Here is a 16,040-nt window from a genome sequence, read left to right as displayed (position 1 = left end):
AGAATCTGTTGCTGGCAAGGAGATGTCTGTCACTGTAGGGGAGGGCAGGAAGGTGGCAACTTACAACAGGGGGTGGGCAGAGTAGCCAGCAGCAGATTCCCACTGCCAGGCCACAGCTTGCTGCTTCCATGGAGGGGTGTAGACACTACTGCTTTTCAGACCATGGTTAAAGACCACATGTGATCTGACAGATACAGCAGCTGAGGTATCTTCTTCTTTAGTTCTATCTTCAGAAATCTTTAGGTTATTCCTTTTTTTTTTTTTTTGAGATTATATGAGGTATAAACTACTTTTTCAGTTGGCTTTTAACCTCTCTGCCTGTGCTATTTCTCTCAAAAGCAGATGCCTTCTGTTTATTTTAATGATTTGTTTTCCTGGAAAAGTGTGTGACACTGTTCTCCTATCATCCAGCATATGGACTCTTGAGTAGCATAGAGCTGCTTATGCCAGTGCCGTGCTACAGGATCTACTCAGTCTGCAAGGGACAGGGTGATCCCTCTACTCTGCTTAGCCCTGGTGAGGTCATAGAATCATAGAATCATAGAATTAGCTAGGTTGGAAAAGACCTACAAGATCACCTAGTCCAACCATCCACCTACCACCAATAACCCCACTCACATCCAGGTCACGCCTGGATTATTCTGGGCTCCCCAGTGCAAGAGAGACATGGAGCTACTGGTGAGTCCAATGAAGGGCTGTGAGGATGAGTAGAGAACTGAGGTATCTCTCCTGTGAGGAAATGATAACGGAGGTGGGACTGTGTAATCTTGAGACCAGAAGGCTCACAGTGGATCTTATCAACATCTATAAATAGCTGAAGAGAGTATGCAAATAGGACAGAACCAGGCTATTTCAGTGGTGCACAGTGGCAGGACAAGAGTCACTGGGCGCAACTGATTGTCTTTCTGAAAATCAGGAAGAACTTCCTTATGACAAGAGTGACTGAACACTGGCACAGGTTGTCCAGAGAGGTACTGGAGTCTGTGGAGATCTTCAAATCTGCCTGGACGTGGTCCTAGGCAAGTACCTGTAGGTGACCTCGCTTGAGCAGGATTGTTGGCCCAGATGACCTCCAGATGAGCCGTACAACCTCAGCCATTCTGTGATTCTCTGTCATTCTGCAATTGATAGTCTAGAGATTCTCAAAGGAGTTAGTCACAAAGCTATATATCAACAATATGTACTTTTTTTTTTCTCAGGAGAATTACAAGTATTGATAAGCTGTGGGAAAATGAACCTTGTCTGAGAGATTGCGTAGATACAACCTAAATTTGATGTCATGGCAAAATACCTCACACCAAAATGTCTAAGTGGATTCGGCTTTTATGCTTATAACTGCCCCCAAGTGTGTATTTCTACTACCAACTTATAGAAGTGAGCTACATGCCATATAGTTCTTTCATAGTCGAAAGGAAAAAGAAAAGGAATAACTGAAATATGTAGTTTTCAGCAAAGCAGACGTTGGGATAAAATTGTGGAATTCTACCTGAAAATTCTGGCTTAAGTCTGTGCCATCTTTTCTTTGCTGAATTTAAATTACTTGATAAATTGATTAATTTAAATTACTTCAGAAGATTGATGTAAACTGATTTGTGGAAGCTGCTGAACAGTAATTGAATTTAAATTCCTCATCTTATACACTTTTGTATTCTAATTGCACTGTGTTGTAAAAAGTTTGACATCTAACCTAATACAAAGTTGAACACCATCACCTTCCATTTCCATCCGTTCACAGATACGCATCCAACTACAGCTGTGAAAAACTATGATACCTGTATAGTAAAGTATACTGACTGTTTTAATACCTCAGTCATTTTTTGAATGTAATAAGAAGCAAGTATACTGCAGTCCTGACCGCCATCTAATTCAAATTCCTCCAGTGTTGTATTTCACTTCCCCAGTGTTTCAAAGTTGAAGTGGGACACTTGCTTATGTCAAGAAGTTTTCTCCTGAGTCAAAACCAGGATCGTTCAATCATGAGAAAAGAGAACAGAAAATTTTGAGAACATAGTGAAAATCAACAAAGCAAGTTTATGGATTGCTTAATGCTTTAGTGAAAAGCTCTTTGTAAATGAAATGATAGGTTTTCTTCCTACATAACAGCACAGTTTGATGGCTTTTCCTATCTTTTCTGGCTTGATCCTTCCTTTTTGTTTATTTAAGTAGTTAACACTTACTGAGGTCTGAAGTCTGTGAGCACTGACTAAGGACAAGAATAATGTTTGAATCTTAAGAAATTAGAATCATAGAATCATAGAGTCATAGAATCACTAAGGCTGGAAAAGACCTTCAAGATTATCTAGTCCAACAATCCCAGCTCCCTCAGCTGCTCCTCATAAGACTTGTGCTCCAGAGCCCTCACCAGCTTTGTTGCCCTTCTCTGAAAACACTCCAGGGTCTTGATGTCTTACTTGTAGTGAGGGGCCCAAAACTGAACACAGCACTCAAGGTGCGGCCTCACCAGAGCTGAGTATAGGAGGATGATCACCTCCCTGCTCCTGCTGGCAGCGCAGTGTCTGCAGCACGCCAGGATGCCGTCGGCCTTCTTGGCCACCTGGGCGCACTGCTGGCTCATGTTCAGCGTAGCGTTGACCAACACCCTCAGGACCATGTCTCCCACAGTCTTCCAGACACTCTGCTCCAAGTCTATAGCATTGACTGGGGTTGTTGTGGCCAAAGTGCCGGACCCTGCACTTGCCCTTTTTGAAATTAGATGCTTAAGCTACTGTCTTAAGCAAGGTCACAATTCCTCATACTCATGCCTTTTGTATGAAACTTGTGCATACTAATAAATTACAAAACAACACAGAGAATTATTCACAGTTCACTTCTGCAGGTATTAAGGAAAATAAGTGCAAATATGGCATGTAAAATGGTGACACAAATTTTACAGAAAGCCATTGTTTACAAGTAAAATAAATTACAAGAAAAGAAACTCAGATCTCCTCAGTGGCAGGCAACCTGAGAGTGTACTGTGGTAGCCTTTGACAAACATTTTTACAGAAACTCTCTCAGTTATGGAAAATGCTGTTGTTAATACATATGTATATAAAGGATACATATTTAATGTATGGTTGTATAAAAAAATTAAGGGTCCTGGTTTCTATATGCACAAATAAGCTGAAAATATAAAGCAGTATCAGAGATTACTATATTGAAACATAATGTGTTTTTAAAACAACTTTAAGGAACTGATTTTCTGAGACATCATTGGCTGTATTTTTAGGTGAGTTTTAATAATGGAGAGCATCAAAAAAAAGTTAAAGTCTGGAATTTGGTATGGAGGTTTTGCAAGGTGTTAAGTAAGTTTAATGGTATCGACAGACTAAATGATAAACAATTTACAAGTTTTTTCCAGCTGTAAAGCGAAATACAGAGCAAACCAAAGTTAAGTTCTAATGGATCTAATTGTCTAACAAACCAATTTGAAGGTATACACTTCATCATAATCATCAACAAAGAGTGAGGAATGGCAGATAGTGGTCGAAGGACTTTTGTATAAAGTACAAACAACAGAGTATGTTTATGTAATTTCAGTTTATGCAGAAGAAATAATTACCTGAGACACTTCTTATCCATTTTCCCATTTGTTTTTTCTCGCATCATCTCACTTGTTTCTGTAATCTTGCACAACACACTACATACTACCACTGTAAATGCTCATGCTGTTTATAGATTCTGTAACTAAACCTAGTATTTTCCAAATAATGACAATATCTGTAAAAAACAGCATGGACATTTATAGTGCTACAGTATTTAACATAAAAATAGTAGTAAACCTATCCCTCAGCATCTCTTGTTAGTTGGAATCCCCATTGTGTGCTCTGTACTGTAGAATTCTGCTTAAAATCTATCTCCTATTCCATTGTAATTGATTTCTTTGCCTTTAATGCATAGGAAAAAGATTTTCAGCCAAGGGTAGAATATTAACAGAAGCAGTAATACATCCATAAGTATTCATGCATCTTGGAAAAATATATATTAATGTATGATCTGGTCTTTTCATTTAGCAGGGCATTACTTCTCAAATACAAATTGGAAAATAAAATTAATGAGTATTGTACATAATATTGTTAGTGTCTTTATTTTAAAGTTTATGATACAATGACAGATGTGTGGCAAATACTGGATGCACCCGTTTCTGTCAAAAATGTTAGAACATGAAGCCATGAAACCATGTCTATCAAATAGATTGCTACATTCATTTCTCTGCTTCTCAGAATTTGAGTGTATGGTGGCACAGTTTTCAATGCTTGTTTCAAGCTCCATCATTTCCAGTTCTTCTTTCAGAAGATTTTCATTTATGCAAATGAGAGAGAACCTATTTTTCATCTTTGAGAAAAGGTTCAAATCCAGTGTCAAGTTCATGTCTCACACCTTTTTGAAGCGCCCCATACTTTTTTCAGTCCATTTGCCAAATTGCCATGTTGCTTTTATACAACTCCTACATTGGATTGACTTGCTTTGTTGAGGATCTGTGCTAAGGTGCCGGCAGTGGGGGCTGCAGGGCTCCTCTGTGAGGTGAGGCCGTGGCTGCCTTGTGCTCCAGTGGCCCCACTGCAGGGCACTCCCCCTGTCCTGAATGAGAGAGCAGCTGGGTGGAGGTCTGCTAGACTGCCAACGTCAACCTATGGCTCCTATCAACACAGACATGGCTTTGGCAAGCAGCACTGAACAGTGCAGTTTTACATAAGGTAAATTCAGTACAGACTGCCAAGTATCATGGTATGTGTTATGCATTCCTATTTAATGTGCTTAAATCAAGTTTACTTCACAATTTGAAATAACTTAGATCTTTAAGTTTTCTGTGCTTCCTTGTTATAATTGAGATCTGTTTTGTTAGGAAATAATAGAAACCTTAATGTAACTTCCTTCTTTTTTTTGGGGGGTGAGGTAGTGGAGGGCAGGGGGCATTTGACAGGAAGTAAGGGAAAATTTAGGCAAAATGCACAGATCCAAAATGGCTTTCTGCTATCCCTTAACTGCATAGATACTGAGAGGTCTAAAAAATGTGGAATAATTAGTCTGGACTGCCATCATATTCTGAGTTTAGCTGGCATACTGGATGTCTCATTGTGCTTTGGCACCACGACAGATTGTCTGAATGTGTCCAATGGGAAACTGAACTGAAGTTGAGGAAGATGCTCCAAGAAGCTGAAAATGCTGCAGTCTATTTCTTTGTATTTGCAGAAAAAAAAAAAAAATAGGCCTTGCACTCCTTTCCACAGGGCAATTAGGATGCATGAACAAGTGTAAAGGAAGAAGTGAAATGAGAGCTTTCTGTAGTCTGTCTTCTTTTCTTTTCTTTTTTTTCTTTTCTTTTCTTTTCTTTTCTTTTCTTTTCTTTTCTTTTCTTTTCTTTTCTTTTTTTTCTTTTCTTTTCTTTTCTTTTCTTTTCTTTTCTTTTCTTTTCTTTTCTTTTCTTTTCTTTTCTTTTCTTTTCTTTTCTTTTCTTTTCTNTTTTCTTTTCTTTTCTTTTCTTTTCTTTTCTTTTCTTTTCTTTTCTTTTCTTTTCTTTTCTTTTCTTTTCTTTTCTTTTCTTTTCTCTTCCTTTCTTTTTCATTCTGAAAAAGAAATGGAGCCACTGAGCAGAGCAGACTTCTGGTTCTCAGCGGGCTCTTAAATCAGATTTTTGTATTGAAAGAGAAAAACTATGAATACAGATCCAGAGATTTTGAAGCAAAGTAATTTTTTAGGTAAATATTTGGTACCTTACGTAATATGTACATATATGAGTAAGTGACAATCTGGTACACAGAAAAGGTCTTCATAGAAAACTGGTTTATCCAGATTTAAATAAGAGGTTGGGGAGACACTGAAACACTGAATACCGGAAGGAAAATCACTACTCCTAAGAAGTAATCTGAAATGGGGGAAAAAGTACTAGATTCTCAGAAATGCTAGCTGTATTAATAGTTGTTTGTTTTTTTCTTCTCATTTCTCATTTTTTTTCAAGTGGTCTTAGATTCTTTATTATCATAAAAACATGGGCCTCCAGTTATATGAGGAATGGTTAACAGTATCTTACATTAAGTGAAGTAATGCATTCTGATTGTTTCTGTAAGTGTGTACTTGTATTACAGACCTTATTTTCAGAACTGCTCTCCCCTCTACAATTTTGCCAACCTTCCACAAAATGTAAGCACAGAGTGCGGAGAGGCAAACACGATCAACTTTTCTTGATCTCACAAACTCGTTATGTATTGTAGGTTGTAATATGTTCAATGTTCTGAGTGAGCAGCGTACGTGGATAAAGGCTTTTGGTGACCCTGGAGAGATTCATAGTTAGATTTAATGAACAATTCTGGCAGTATCAGACAGGAAGGCAGAGTGCTAGCCATCTATGTCCGAGCTAAATTTTCAGGCAATAAAGTATATTTTAGCCACTAGAGAGCATAGATGTGTCAGTCTCACTACACAGTGGGAGCTGATCTTTGGAAAGAACTGCTGCCGGTTGTATATAATTGCTTTACAGAGGAGAACCACAGAGTGTTTTCACTGAACATAAATGAAACACCTTGGCATCTACTGAAGCAGACTTGGACTGAGAGAGCTGGCAGCCTCTCACAAGAACCAGTTTTGTTGAACTGCCTTTGAAGAGTTTGAACTGGCAGTGCTGTATTCTGGCTGCAGGATGACTTGGCTGAGAACATTAGGATTTCCCCTAACATTAAGCCATTTAAAAAGATCATTTCCTTCCCTCTCACCCCCATTCAGGAGAAAAAACTATTTGTACTGCCTGAGCTACTTGAGTGTTAGTCCCTCATGAAAGGAGCAGTAGAATTAAAATCATTTAAGACTTCGATAATTAAAAAGGAGAAGATGCAAATTAAAAGTATGTTAAGTAACTTGTACTTAATGGGCTATTAGATTTTATTTTACAGTCACAGTGTGCAGAATGAAGAAGGAAATCAGAGATAATTAGCAACCAGTAAGATATGAGAACAGCCTCAAGGTCCCATGCTTGGAGCACTGGCTTTAGTAGAGGAGGAGAATACAGGTCCCAGTTACATGCAGGCTGTACACTGTGTCTCCCAGAATCCAACACCTTGTATATCAGGCTTTTGCAAAACTCTATTAAAAATTTCTCATGGAAAAAAAAGACCCAAAACCTATTTCATAAACTCTTAGTGTTTTTGTCTCTTCTTTGATCCTCCATCTTGAGTGTAGATTTTCTTTCCCCAAAAGATGCATGCCAATGAAGCTGATACCCCACTAGTGCCAAACATAAATGAGTAATTAACTCATTATCTCCAAGTGGTATTTTATATATTGCAGAAAACAATTACAATTTCCTTTTTTTTTTTTTTGCAACATATCATCCGTTCTATCAACTTTCTATCAGTCTTTTTTTTTTTGTGTGTGTGTGTGTGTGTGTTAAGACTACCCTACCACTGCTTTGCTGGCTTTCATATTTACCCACTTTGCATTAATCTTCATTGAAACTCATCTGGTTGGGTGTGGGACAAAGTATCAAATTTAACAAGGCTAGTTTGAATTGACTGCTTTGAGAACAAACTCTTTAGCTGGGTCTGTGGTGATAGGACAAGGGGATATGGTTTCAGACTTAAAGAGGGTAGATTTAGGTTGGATGTAAGGAAGAAATCTTTTACAGTGAGGGTGGTGAGGCACTGGAACAGGTTGCCCAGAGATGTGGTGGATGCCCTGTCCCTGGAGATTTTCAAGGCCAGGCTGGACCAAGCTCTGAGCAACCTGATCTAGCAGTGGATGTCCCTGTTCATTGCAAGGGAGTTGGACTAGAGCTTTAAGTTAACTCTAAGTTAGATTCTGTGATTCTGTGATTCTGTGAATTGGATTGGTTCTTTCATGAGCTTGAAACTACTTCCAACTCTCTTTAAAAATTTGTAAATACACTTTCTTGTGTATCAGGTGAGTAATAAAATTGGCTTATTATTATTTAGCAAGTCCATTTAAATTTTGCAGGTGTTTATAAATTGAGTGTTTAAAGAATTGTGCAAGCATCTTTCTAAGTATCAACTTTAGTCTGTAATTCTCTAGACTATTCATGTTTTCCCCATCCAGGTTGTGTTGGACTTCTCTGTTGAATTCTGTAAAATGATGAAATGTATGTGTGAAATAAGTTGCTGCTGTAACTCTAAAGTTCTGATGTCTAAGATGTCTTGCCAAGATCCCTGAGGCTACAGTGTAGAAAGAGACAATTAGTTGCAGATGAAGAACAAAACATTTACAAAGAAAACAATACAGTATTTATCCACGATCTGCCTATGTTGTAAATGCCAGTGATGCTCCACTGCTCATTCCTAAGTCTCATTAATGTCCTTTTCCTGTTCTGCAGAAAAAAAATCTTATGTTAATAAATGTTTATTCTCCTGGTATTCAAGAACTTGAACTTAGGGAATCCTTTAATCTTTCATACACCTCTGCACTCTTTCACATATTAGAATACATTTTTCATTGCACTAGAAGTATGCTATTTAGCAAGCATCTGTTAGAAGCTGTAAACTCTAAGAGCTGCTCAAGTGTGTGGAAATGCCGAGATGTTGGTGCTCCCTCTTGTGGTTTAACTGAAAGAAGGCAAACTATGTTAGACCAAATGTGAGGATATCTTGGTTTATGTTGCAGGAGGTCGGCTGGATGTTATTATAAGTTAAAAGGAGAAGCTGATTTGACTTTGAGAAATCTTCATTTTTACCTGTTAGGTGATCAAAAAGTGCCAAAGCCCAGAGCTGCCTAGTAAGGAGAACCTTCCTTTCCCTTGCTGTGGGCAGTGACTGGCTGGCAGCACAAGGTGCAGAACAGGATTTGATGCACTGCACTCCTCCGACTGACACACAGCCATCTATCTACCTGAAGGTATCACACATCCGTTTGCAAGGTTTGATTCTGAATTGGGAAATGTTGTAGACAAGATGCCTTGTGTTTCTGGATAAATATTTTGGGTAGTTTGAAGTTGCAATCACTTGCTGGAAACACTTGTGACTTCAAGAGTCTGTTTCTGAAAGAAAGTATGCACTCGTTCATTCCCAGGAAACCAACTACAGCCCATTTCATAACTTTTTTTTTTTCCTATTATATTTTCAACCTGTCGTTCTGCCATCTTACTGTAGCTTTGGTTTAGAGACTTTGGACTTCTGTCCATTTTTCCACCAGTGTTCAAGGGAATTTAACTTTACGGGATGGTGGCAAATTTGTGATAGCTAGACCTGAGGGCCATCAGATTGGTCAGTAACTGAAATATGCATTAAATAAAAACAATTTTAAGTTCATACATGGACTACAGCCACTCTGGTACCTTGCAGTCTGAGAGACTGTGTCCTAGTCTAGTGAATGGGAGTGACACATCCCGTTTACAGGAAATCCTGGGTATTTATTTATCAAAAGCTTATGGTGCACATGCATAAAAAAATTAAGTGTCAAATAAAGGGTGATTTTCAGGCTTCTGATTCTGATTCCCTGCTAGATCTGAGTCTGAGACGTGGGGGTTTTGTATACAGAAGTGTTTTCTTCCTTCTCACTCTATGTATGTAAATGAGAACTAGTGAAAGCAAACTACAGGCACATTGTACAACTAGAAGATGCTCATCTTTTCAATGTGTTTCACAACAGCCTGTGACCAAAACTGGAGCAGCAAATCTCAGGATTCCTGAGATCTGTTTCTGGCACAGTGGAACAGTTTTAAGACCTGACACAGTTAATCACTGGGACTCGGTGTTACCTGGTTTGAAGTATGCCTGAGCGCTGTGCATTAGTTTGCTTCAGTCATGTTGCTGGCAGGCTTTTCTGCTGGCCTGGAGCTGGCGTGAACTCCCGCAGTCTGGGAGAGAGACCAGTTCTGGTACCTGACCTAGTGTGCTTATAGCACCTCCGTGTGTCCCAATACTGTACATGTAGACCTACATGGGACAGCAGATCATCTGGGTCCGTACCATGATATCAGTACTGTGTCTCTACTGCTAGTGAATACCAGGCCCATGTGTGTTAGCAGCTTAGGTTATTTAGATCAGATAGTTCTGTTCATCTTTTGTCTCTAATTATTAGCTTTTCTTTTCTTGTGCGTTTGGATGTAATGGGAAAAGGTATTTCTGTGAATGCCTGAGTGTTCACCCACAGATATATATGCACACATAAATGCACACACAGACACATATGTACATATGTACATACATGTGTGCTTGTGTGTATACCTTCTTTTCTTAACCTTCTTTCATATTTGTAGACCATCATGATACTTGTCAAGTCCAAATCTGCCTGTATGGCATCTCTGTCTTCTGTAGGACTGTTTGTGAATTCTTTCACTCAGCAATCTTCTCTCATTCAGTCAAATTCCTGTTTGCTGCCAGTTTTGCATATTTCAGAAAGGTGTTGCCACTGTGTTTTCTTGTATTCTGTTTCACTCCACACCTTATCTTTAAGATAACACAGCAGTTCTGTTATCACATTTTTGAAGAGGTGTTACTTTTATTTCACTCTTCACATTAAATGTAGGAGTGATCATTGCATTTCAGAATCAATGAAGAAGTAATTTCAGTAGAAATGATGAAGTCAGAAAGAAACATTTTTGCAGTGGTAAAAGGTCTCAAAGCGTGTGACTGATTTGCCCTATTGAACATGTGAACATAGAGAACACTGTCCCACTGTTACTGACATGATGCTCATATCGTTGTCCAGTCCTCTTTAAACGCAAAGCTTTATGATACTCAGGTTTTCCAAACTGTGTGTCGCCAGAGATGTTCTACTGAATTGCACCACGCGAAGTCAAACTGCCATAAAGTTCATGGGTGGCACTAATTGCAATTTAACTGCATGGTTATTACAAGAGCTTTTAATTAACCCAGTCATCATACTGTGGCATACAAATTGTGCATAATAACAGCATGCTGAGTATAATGAGAATAGATTTGTCTGAACTGTGAAAATCAGGAGTTTTATAATTTTCTGAGGTTTCCTTTTAAGCCTTTACAAATTGTTCAGTATTTTTTTTAAGAACATTTGACCAAAGGAAGGGGAAAGAAAGCAACTAGTAGATTGCATAGGCTTATCTGTTTTTAAATGTTACAGCAGTTTTTAATTCATCCTGAAATTCAACAAGATTTATAATTCTCTCTTGAGTAATATTTTGAGGCATTTTTTCAGTCTCATTTTCCTCAGGATATTTTCAGTTCCCTCTGAGAATAATTTTATACTCTTTTCTAAGATTTTTGTATTTGAGGCCAAGAAGTGCTCCATTTGTGCAAATGTTTCAGTGGAAGTGGAAGATGATAAGAATATATTCTGATCAGATATTGCTGCAAAATGATCATTTGTTAGCTCATCTGTGTAGTGAGAGTACTCCCCTTCTCTCAAAGTTATGATTCCAGCCTGTGTCTCTGAAGAATGGCAGTAATAGTACTGGATGATTTTGGATATATATATATTTTTTTGAAAGGTTAACTTTGCAGCCCAAGAACTGAAACAATTTGTCTAATGGATGTTATAGTTCTTCTGATAGCAGTGGAAATAATCTAAGTGGCATTGTACTTGTACCATGTACTCATTCTGGAGACTTGAAGAATGCATCCTCAAAAAAGTAGACATTTATTAGACATTGTAGACATTATTATACATTATTAGACTTTTTTTTAGTGTATCATCAGCTTTATACTGGAAAATGAATATCTGACATGTCAGTTTTAAATTATTTTGCTTACAGACACAGTGGGCACCTGAAGGCCTTTTCATGTGCACAGCAGCTCATTTGCCATCCATGTACAGTTAGTGTCTTGAATATGAGATAAAAATGACAGCCAGCAGTGAGCACTTAAAAAACAGATGAGTGAATGATACTGGTGCGATGCATTTAACAAGAAGTAACCAACACCACACTAGTCAGCCAGTCAGGCAAGCAGTGTTCCCAGGGCTCTAAATATAAGAGATACACGAATGATAACAGATGATGACATCATCAGACTACCTGCTTGTACATGCTCATCCTGCAGAAACTATGTCTGAAGAAGTAAGTGACTTTGCTAAAGGTTGCTGAGGTAACTTTCAGCTGTGAGAGATGTTGCTACCATTAACAGACCAGCTCTTAGCATTATGAGTATGATGTGTAATGGCAGAGGTATGTGTGGTGCTCTATAAGCACTTTTTACAATTTAACTAATGCTGTTTTCAGAATTTTCCATAGATGTCTTAAAAAAAAAAATAAGGAAAAAAAACCAAGAATGGCAATTTCTTAAAAAGACATTTCAGATGATGACTGCATTTTGACAGTATTTATAGATATGAAGTTTAAGATTATTTTTTAAGGAAGATTTTATATTTGAAAATAAGATTTGCTTGTAAATGTATCAGTCAATGCAAAATTCCCCAGATGGCACAAAACATTTCTTGAGACATTCACTCAAAGAGAATGAACAGAAAGGTTATTAGATAGCATTTTGAAGCAACCGTATAATATATAAAATGAGCGTTGTCCATTCTGCCAGGCACTGTGACTATAAAAACTTCTGGTTTTCTTTATTTCTTCATTTCAGTCAGAGCAAAATGCAGTGACATTTTATTTTAAATTCTCTGCGGATTTTCTGTCTTCCTTTTTCTTTTAACAAGGCTGACTATGTACTGGAACCAGGTTTTAATAAATCACATGTGGTATTAGTTTTTCAGTAGAGCATGCACACAAGATATGTACTGTTTTGTCTGCTTAATAGCTTGTCTGATGTGATCCTCAGCATGAAGTATCTCTTATTTAATAAATATGAATGGCAGTAATTACTTTTCTTCAGTGACTAGGAAGAATAATGAGCTATGAACGTGGATTGATATCCTCTATAGCACTAAATGCTCAGTATCACATTAAAAAAAAAAGTTCATGTGAATTTGTATCTATTGACATCTAGATCAGAAAACCAGACATATAAAATCAGTTTCAGCATCTATGGTCTGAATCATTAAACATGCATCTAGGATCATTAAATTTACATCTTCGAAAGTTGTAATGCAAGTTTCCATCATACTAAGCGTTCACTGTATGCTCTGAGTAACTGTGCTGAACATGCCATAATAATTCATCAACCCTGAAAGAAATCACAGAGTTCAATGCATATTAAAAAATATGATTGGAGTTTATAACCAAAAAATGGAAATATGCCGCTATTCACTACATGTCATGGTCCCTGAAGTTACTGTTACTGTCTGCATAGCAGTAGTTTCCTGACAGGAAGGGAAAAATCCATGATCAATAAACTACGTGTGGTGACTTACTCATGCACCTTGTATTCCTTCAAAAGGAGTGATTTTGTTTATATTTTTCTTATACAAAATGAAATACGCGTGTGTGTTTACTGCTTTCATTGTGGACATGGTGTTGACAAGTATGATAATTAATGATACTTAGCTAATCTTCATGATGTGTCCACAGATTTTCTTGTTAAAATGGACTTAAGCTGAGTCAAGAAATAGATACAAAGTTTTTTTTTTTCTTACATATGTTCTTTAATTCTTAATGTCTGTTTTCCTTTTAGGTAAACAAGATATGTGGCCCTCCTGTAAGGAAGCCCACACAGCCTCCACATTGCTCTTTTGATCAGAACAAATATAACCAAGGGCTGAAGATGTTCTCGAGAGACAGTGAAGAAACCCTTGCCAGCAGAAGAAAGTAAGACATTAGTTTTACAGCCAGAAAGAAAGAATAAAGTAAGCCATTAATTTTACAACAGAATAGATTATATTCAAAGCAATGGCATGAAATAACAAGGGGATAGGGATGCAAAAGAGAAGTTTGCTTCGGCCAGCACTGAATTTCATCTATCAATATCTTTTTTTTTTTGTGGCTAAGCAGTTGATGTTTACCAGTTGCTGGCATACTGCAAATGTAAAATTGTATTCTAATGTCTGACTTCATCCAGGACTGTTCCATGATTTAAAGATGAGGCATCTGAGCTAACCTCAGGGGGAACTTGAGGGATATCAGAGGAGTGGACAGTAAAAAACAGTGGTGTTTTCTCATGGCTTCCCATCTGAGATGTTGGAAGCACTTTATGGTGTGCAACAGGCACTACACCAAAAAGCTGAGGGGGCAAAAAGAGATTTCGAGATCCATTGGCACAGGTTTCAGTTTAGCAACTTTACAGTTCATTTCACCTTCACTTGCAACCTCCTGGATCATCTCCTTCCTTATTCGTCACAATCAATTTATGTTTCTCTTTATATTCCCATGGCAACTGTAACAACTCCTCAAAGAGAAGAGCAACTTCAGCAAACACTTACAGCCTGCTTTTAAGGATGCACAGTTCTCCCAGTCAACCACTTTGTTTACCTGCCGTATACCTCATAGCCACATGGTTGTTCCCAGCCACGTTCACAAGTTTAGCAGAAAAGAACAGGCTTCTCCCAAATGGTGCAGACTTGATCAGTGACAGTGATCTTAAGAAAAGGAAATTAACGAAAGGATTCCATTAAATGTGTGACTCCTAAGGGCTCCCTAATTTCTTCATATCCAGCTGCAGATGAAAGTTTACATTTTGAAGTACATGTTGGACTACCTCTGTCTGAACTTTTCCTGAATTATTTTCACTATCAGACAATTTAAACTTCAGCATCCCAAGCAGGTATTTTCTAGCACTACATGGTACAAGAAGGAAAGGAAATTCCACTTTGCTTTTGACTGTAAAAATTGTCAGATGAACCTTACATAATAACATACAATCTTAAAAATATACAATGCTTTTTCCTCCAAAACCTAGCTAGGTTTTAGCAAGGAGAATGAAACTGTAAACAAACAAGAAAAAGAACATTTCCAAATAAACAGATGAGAAATATTAGTAGCTTCCACTGACTGTAATTGCACATTTGTGCTCAACTGCCTGTAATTACATGCTGTCTGATCTAGATGATCATGTGAAAATTCACATTCAGACCATCTGCCCTTCTAACTTCTTTGGTCAGACATCTACAGGGGTTGAAATCAGTTATTACTTCTATATTAACTTCATATTTGCCTCAGGGTTGTGTTTGCTAATAAACTGAATAACTGACTTTTCTGTTAGAATGCAGTTTGTCATAAGATATTTTAGCATCTCTATTTATTTCAGTTTCTGTATGGAGTTGATTGGTTGCACAGAGAAGAAATTCCAGCTATTTACTGTGAGAAGATTCTAATAACTAATTTTCATCCAGAATGTAAACTCAACACCATAGTTAAATGCAATCCTTCTCAATGGAAAATGGAAGAATGCATTTTTGGGGACAGAGAGATACAGGCTATAACTATCTGTGGGTGGGAGACCACAGATGAATCATATTTATGTATTTAAAATATATTGTGCATATACAATTCTATGGTGCATAGTCAAAAATGACTCTACCTGAGATTTTCAGAACTGCAATTTCAGATACGCCAATACAATTAGCTTGCATTAAATAGTTATAGTAAATCTGAATCCTTATGCTTTGTGTAGAGTATTCTGATATTCTAGTGATAGACTGTATATAATACTCATGCTTTATCTGTGTTAATTTTTGAGTAAACAAAAATTAGGAATTGAATTCCTTTTGCCATTTTAGATCTATGTTAACCAAACATTGGGAAATGTCTAGAACTTTTGTAGCTTTTTTTTTTTTTTTCCACAACTCCAAACACCATTGAATAAGGTAAAATAAACTGAAGCTTGTTGGTTTATAGAGCAATGAGTGCAGAATTTGTTGGCACCATTCTCCTCTGTGCCTGCGGGTCATAGATAACTCAGTATACTGTGATATTCTAAACCAGAATAAATAAGTATTTTATTTTTCACAGCAGGAATTGGTCTCCCAGGAAAAGATTTTCAATAAATAAGCAAACAAATTATAAACATAAATATCACAATTCAGTTACAAAGATACTAACAAAAAAAAAAAATCACTAATTTGTTTTGATTTCAGTATATAAACTGGGCATCTTAGCAATTATTTAAAATAGCAATACATAATTTATAACTTAGCAGCATAGGACAATAAAATTAATGTCATTTTTCAGACAATAATTTAAATATCCACTAAATATTTAACATCTACATCTTAAACTCATCCTACCTAAATCT

General features: G+C 37.3%; 1 protein-coding gene across 1 annotated transcript in view; it reads left to right on the top strand.

The window, feature by feature from the left end:
* Positions 1–16,040, top strand: part of GPC5 (glypican 5) — a 361,698-nt gene that overhangs the window by 101,469 nt on the left and 244,189 nt on the right. Inside the window, exon 4 of the mRNA XM_021416707.1 lies at positions 13,485–13,618. Coding sequence (XP_021272382.1) covers positions 13,485–13,618 — 134 coding nt within the window. The remainder of the gene's footprint in view (positions 1–13,484; positions 13,619–16,040) is intronic.

This window comes from Numida meleagris, chromosome 1, assembly GCF_002078875.1.
Source record: "Numida meleagris isolate 19003 breed g44 Domestic line chromosome 1, NumMel1.0, whole genome shotgun sequence".
NCBI lineage: Eukaryota > Metazoa > Chordata > Aves > Galliformes > Numididae > Numida > Numida meleagris.
Note: the sequence above shows the minus strand (reverse complement) of the source record. Positions and strands in the feature narration are given on the sequence as shown.